Raw genomic sequence first — 6,436 nt, 5'->3', positions numbered from 1 at the left:
CTTCCATGTTGTGAGTGGCAGCATGGTGCACTAGGTGACTAAACATAGTGGATAACCCATGCTGTTTGGCGAGAATGTCATTTACAGTTGAGTTCATGTCAGTGTGAAAAATACATCTTTTCCACACCTTATAAATAATAAATCATGGAAAGCAAACCTACAAATAAGTCACCACCCTTCGATTGCACTGAGTCAATCCCATCACAGCAAACTGTTTCATAAATATACACATGAACATAATAAAATATCTAACAAACTTATTTTAGATGGATAAAGCCTAATCTGATTATTACAAATGGATTGAGTAAGGCATCAACAATGATTAGTAATTGCTTGGATACTTTATCTCTGGAAAATATCTATATCTCCATCAAAGTCATATCCTCTCCTTGACTATAAAAGTTTTGTTAGGATGAGAAACAGTTTATTAATGATTCATGTTACTTACAGACGCCTTGCTGAGTATTTTCAAATACAGCATAAAGTTAGATTCATGTTAGAAATGAAGCAGTAAGACCTCAGTCTTTCCTATTCCAGATGCTACTATTTATTTCCACACACAGAGCATCTGTCTTGGAAGGATGCCGTTGATTCCATTGCCATCATTAAAATCAAGCAATTAGGGTCTTAGCGTTTCTGTTGTGGTGAAGAGACACTATCAAGACAACTCTTATAAAGGCAAACATTTAATTGGGGTTGGCTTACAGATTTAGATGTTTAATTTATTATCATCATATCAGGAAGCATGGCAACATTCAGGCAGACATGGTTCTGGAGTTTTGCATTTTGATCTAAAGGCAACCAGGAGAGTACTGTCTTCCAGGTAACAAGAAGGAGGGTCTCAAAATCTACCCCACAGTGACACATTTCATCCAAGAAAGCCATACCTACTCCAGCCTCCTAATAGTGCCACTCTGTGGGTCAAACATATGCAAACCATTACAACACTGAACAAGGAGAGGCATATGGGAGGGTTTAGAGTGGGAAAAAACATAATTATAATCTCAAAAATATAAGAGAAATATTTTAATAAAACTGAATGACAGAATAACATTTTTTTAAAGATTTATTTACTTATTATATATACAGCATTCTGTCTGCAGGTAAGCCTACAGGCCAGAAGACATCACCAGATCTCATCATAGAGGGTTATGGACCACCAGGTTGTAGCTAGCAACTGAAGTTATAAACTCTGGAAGAGTAGCCAGTGCTCTTAAACTCTGAGCCATATCTCTAGCTTGAAGAATCACATTTTAAAAAGTATATATTATAAAGAAATATATATCAATGATTACATAATTTTGGTCACATTTTCAAGTAGGTTATGTTTTTATTCATATATGAATGGAAGTAGATACATAAATACAATCTGGGTAAGAAGTATTACTTTATATCAAACATGATAAGCCTGAGTATATCAACAGCATTATATTCAAAAAAGTAGAAGTTTAAAAACATGCCATTTATTTATCATTTAGTATGAAATATGTTGGTTATCATAATGATGAACATTACTCTTAATACTCCACATGGAAATGAAGATTTTTACTAAAATCTGCATAAGCTCAGAAAAGAAATAGTGGAGTTAAAACCCTAAGTCAGTAGTTTAACTTCCCCAATGTTTTCTGCAATATTAATGGTGGTATTTGCTGTAAACATGTGAAAAGCTGCTTTCTTGAATTATTAGAATATTCCTGAGGAGAGACATGCTATAGACCATTATGGTAATGTTTGTGAGTTCATATGCAAAGGAAAAAAAGTAGGGAAGGGAGAATAAAGAGAGTGTGAGAAACAGAAGTCATGGACTTCCAGGGATGTGGGGAAATGTTGCTTCACTTAAGCCCCAAAACATCCTGGAAAGAGATTGAGAAGACAGGCCTGAGGCCAAGTGCATTGCAACACTGGCAAAACATATAGTGAACTTCATAGGCCAAGATGACTCCAGTGCAAGATTATATGACAGTATGTTCAGGATCCTCTAGTCAAAAAGTTTTGTCACCATGTGCTCTGCTTTGTTTGCACACTCCAGAGGCTCTATTGAAGAGCGGTCCCAGAGCCCCTTTCACCTCCTTATTCCTCAGTGTGTAGATGAGGGGATTAAGGGTTGGGGTTATAACAGTGTAAAAGAGAGAGATGAACTTCCCATGGGTGTGGGAGTATGAACTGTTTGGCTGGATGTAGATGGCTGTGATGCTCCCGTAAAAGAGAGACACAACCATCAAGTGGGACCCACATGTGCCCAGGGCTCTACGCCAAGCCTGGGATGACTTGATTCTTATAACGGCCTTGGCTATATGCCCATAGGACGTCAGTATCAGTGCTAAGGGTAAGAGCAGCAAGACCAATGAGGCTACAAAGAGTTGGACCTCATTGGCATGAATGTCCACACAGGCAAGCTTGATCATGGAGGGGACTTCACAGAAGAAGTGGTGGAGCCACAGGTGGCCACAACGCGGGAGCCAAAGAGTGATTGTTCCTTGGATGAGAGCATTTCCTATTCCACTGAGCCATGAGATTCCTGCTAGAGCCCGGCAGAGCTGTGGATTCATCACAGCTACGTAGCAAGCTTGATCATGGAGGGGACTTCACAGAAGAAGTGGTGGAGCCACAGGTGGCCACAACGCGGGAGCCAAAGAGTGATTGTTCCTTGGATGAGAGCATTTCCTATTCCACTGAGCCATGAGATTCCTGCTAGAGCCCGGCAGAGCTGTGGATTCATCACAGCTACGTAGTGGAGAGGTTTGCAGACAGCAGCGTAACGATCAAAAGCCATTACTGCCAGGAGAATACACTCAGTAGAGCCCAGAGTCAGAGAGACATAGAGCTGCACTGCACATCCCACAGTTGTGATAGTCTTGGCTGGTCCTTTCAGGTTCCATAGCAGTTGGGGGACAATACTGGTGGTGAAACAGATGTCAACGAAGGAGAGGTGAGTGAGAAAAAAGTACATAGGGGTTTTGAGTTTAGAATCTATTGAAGAGATCAGAATAATGATTGTATTTCCCACCAGAGTGAGAAGATAGGAAATTAAAACTACTATGAAGAGTCTTCTTTCCAGCTGAGGCTGATCTGAGAAACCTACCAGAATGAAGTTACTATTGACACTGCTGTTAATCATCCCTTTCACCTGGAGTAGACAAGAAGGAAATTATTACAAATTAAAAGAAAGTCACAATATTATTGTCTACAAAATAATTATAAATGCTGACACTGAAAAAACTTGCATTGACAGGGTCTTTTGGAAGCTGAAGTATATTTTGTCACAGAAATGATATGACTCTTTAGAGAGGCACAAAGACACTGTAGAATCAAAGTCTTTGCTTGGGTAGTAGCTATGAGAAGCTAAAACAGAGTTTGTCACAGAAGAAAATATATCAAAGGAATAAATGTATGTGATCTGGTAATAGCTGATAACAATTCACTCAAATTAAATAAAAAGTTTAGTGTCTCCCAATGCTTAGTAGAAATAATTAATTATTTAAAAATTACTTCCTTCAACTATAATCCTTAAACTAGACAGTTTTTTTTTAAAGTTTCTTTAAAAAAATATGAACAGGTTCTGGAGATTATAAAGGCTATTTTGATGTGAGATATAAAACATGCTTTATATTGATGAAACCATATTAACATGTATGTCAGGGTTTTATGTTTTATGCATACGTGAGTTCAGAAACATGTTTCTTGTGAGAATCATTAGCTCCTCCAGTCTACCAGCTACCAACTTGTGGTGAATAGGATTAGATTGCATTTACACAGCTCTGTTCCTTAACTATGTGGTGGTGGGTGGTGTTACTGGCTTTCTGGGTTTATATGTTGAATAAGAAGGTGGGTAAATTTGAATGTAGGACACATTTGCCAGTGTAATTAGGGCTCCTCAGGCAAATGGAATAGGCTGCTTCTATGTGTACCTAACAATTATTATTTTTTGCTCAAGAAGATTAAAGGAATAACTTTAAGAAACTTTCAATATTTACAAATACAAACATCTAAGGTGAACTCACTGCTTTCTTTTGTGACCCCAAACTGTAACCACTATGTCCATGTGTAATGCAGTTGATTACCTGATATCAGTACAATCACTCACACCTTAAAATTCTTCCTTAAATACAATTTCATATCCTGCACATTTTTATTATCAGGAAAATTAATTGTGGATGTAATTTAAATGAAATAATTCTTAACTATTAACAAATTTTATTTATTATGTAAAACTATTACAAAAAAGTCAGGGAGGGTTGGGTAAGGGATCCAGAACCCAATAACCAAAACCAGTGTGAATTATCTGAGTGATGACTGAAATTAGGAAGAAGGCAACACAGTGATAAAAAGGGATATGAAAGAACTCCTGAGGAGCAAACCATCTTGTGTGTATGTACACACACACACACATATATACTAATAGTATGCAGAAATCTAGACATATACACAAACACATTCTTATATACATATTTACACATATTGCATTAGCTTATAGTGTCTGTAACATATATAGAATATGTAGTTCCAATTTTAATAAATGCACACACAGTTGCATAACTATGCATGGATATAAACACAAACACATGGCTGTTGTTTTCTCACTTTGAAGCCATCAAAGGAATGAAATGAAGTCAAACAGGCCACTTCTGTTCTACACCTGTTTGTGGGAACATTACTCATCTTGATCAAATGAAACATTCTATATCACTTCTAAAACACTTCCAAACATGGGGAGACGCCAGAGAATATGATAAGACAAATTCATGGCCATGGACCAGTTCTCTATTAGAATATGCTCATCTTGGGTTTTTTAGAAGAATTGTTTTTCTCCCTGATACACACCTAATGACACCTGAGGTCCTTCCTGTCTCTTTTCACCCAGGTGAGTGAGCATCACTTGAAATCTGAGTCTCGTTAAGAATCACACACATGTATAGACATAAAACAGGACATATGTGACAGAAAACTAATGCAGAAAATAGTATCCTTCAGTCATTCATATGTACGATAACACGGAAACAATACTGAAATTTGAGACTCAGAGCTTGTAGTGTTATTACCTTGAATGACAATCAGTGTCTCAGCCCCATGTTGATTGTAGGGGCTACTATTTGAAGATGTAATTCTCTGAAGACTAGCAAATCAGGAGAGATTGTGCAAAGATACAGGCCACTGTGATGGAAATATTCCAGGGGCCGGGGCCTCCCATTATGGGAATTAAGCTCATGCTGTATTGCATCCAAAGCTGAACTTTCCCAGAAGGCCATTTAGAAGGAGATTCTGTGATCTCTAATATTTCAGTTATTAAATATAAGGAAAAAAACCAAAGGTAATAACTTTTGCCTTCATAATCTTAAAGCTGTATAGAATGTTTAAGACATTTCAACTTTTTTATGCTAAATTTCCATCAATAATTTATTTAACATATTGATTTGTACAAGTGTACCACTCAAATAATTTCACTTTTTAAACCATAACTAAATTTTCTACTTCTCTATCATTTCTTCATATCTACATTAGCACACTTGAATATGTTTTATTGAGCACTGTGTAACTATTACTATGAATTTAACAAAGTGGAAGAATAATTGTGTGTTGCTGTTTTTGTCACCATTAATTCAACAACATCTTTCTGAGAATCATTTATTTTGGCCCATGTTAACAGCAGAGTACCTTCATTCACACTGGGTTTTGTTGTTTTAATATGCCATAAACCATTTATGTGCTATGGTGTTAATGACTATTTTTGAGTTGTGCCTTTAATAAAGAATGCTGCTCTGGATATTTTTGTATGTATATTTGGGTAAATAAAAATGTAAGTATTTTGGTAGTAGTTCTTGGAATAGGATCATTTAGTCAGAAATTAGGCATACATCCAGAGTTGATGGAGCCATTGCATTCCACATTGACACACTGCATCTGCCTAGCATCTAGGCCACACTCAGTATTCATTGTCCTATAATTTCAGGCATTTTGGTAGTATGCAAAGGGCATCATGCTATAATCTTCATTCACATCATACACCTGATGACTAAGGTAGTTGACTAGCTTGGCTTTTTCAAGGGGCCATGGAAAGAGCTTATATATAGTGCCTATTCAAGTCTCTAGACTTTTCTTAAATTTTATTTTTAGGAAATTAAAATAGGTTTGAAAAAATAGAAGGAAAATGTAAAAGACTGATATCTGGTTAAGATGTTTTTCTTACTTTTTTAAGTAACAAAGACTTTCAGGTATCCCTTAATGTAATTTAGGATGAAGTACAATTTGTAGATATACAAACTTACATAGTAGGACGAAGTCAGATAATGCAAATGAATTTATATGCCTTGTGTTTTTACTTGCAAACATATTTGTGATGGTTATTATGGTTGAAAGTATATTTAAGTAAGAGGAAACTATTTAACTGAAAGACAAGGATTAAACTGAGCTCTCTGATATGTGGCTCTGAGCAATAATA

The 6,436-nt window shown here is 36.5% G+C and overlaps 1 protein-coding gene across 1 annotated transcript; it reads right to left on the bottom strand.

Annotated features, from left to right (window-relative positions):
* Positions 1-1,133: 1,133 nt before the first annotated feature.
* Positions 1,134-5,126, bottom strand: LOC117701690 (olfactory receptor 2G3-like). Its single transcript, XM_076706279.1, has 3 exons — positions 5,040-5,126; positions 2,674-3,127; positions 1,134-2,518 (listed from the first exon to the last, which is right to left on the bottom strand). Exons 2-3 carry the CDS (start codon positions 3,116-3,118, stop codon positions 1,983-1,985), a joined length of 981 nt encoding a protein of 326 aa, XP_076562394.1. The 5' UTR covers positions 3,119-3,127; positions 5,040-5,126; the 3' UTR covers positions 1,134-1,982.
* Between the last annotated feature and the right edge of the window lie 1,310 nt (positions 5,127-6,436).

The sequence above is a fragment of the Arvicanthis niloticus genome, unplaced genomic scaffold, assembly GCF_011762505.2.
Source record: "Arvicanthis niloticus isolate mArvNil1 unplaced genomic scaffold, mArvNil1.pat.X pat_scaffold_192_arrow_ctg1, whole genome shotgun sequence".
Lineage (NCBI taxonomy): Eukaryota > Metazoa > Chordata > Mammalia > Rodentia > Muridae > Arvicanthis > Arvicanthis niloticus.
This window is presented reverse-complemented; position numbering and strand designations above follow the sequence as displayed.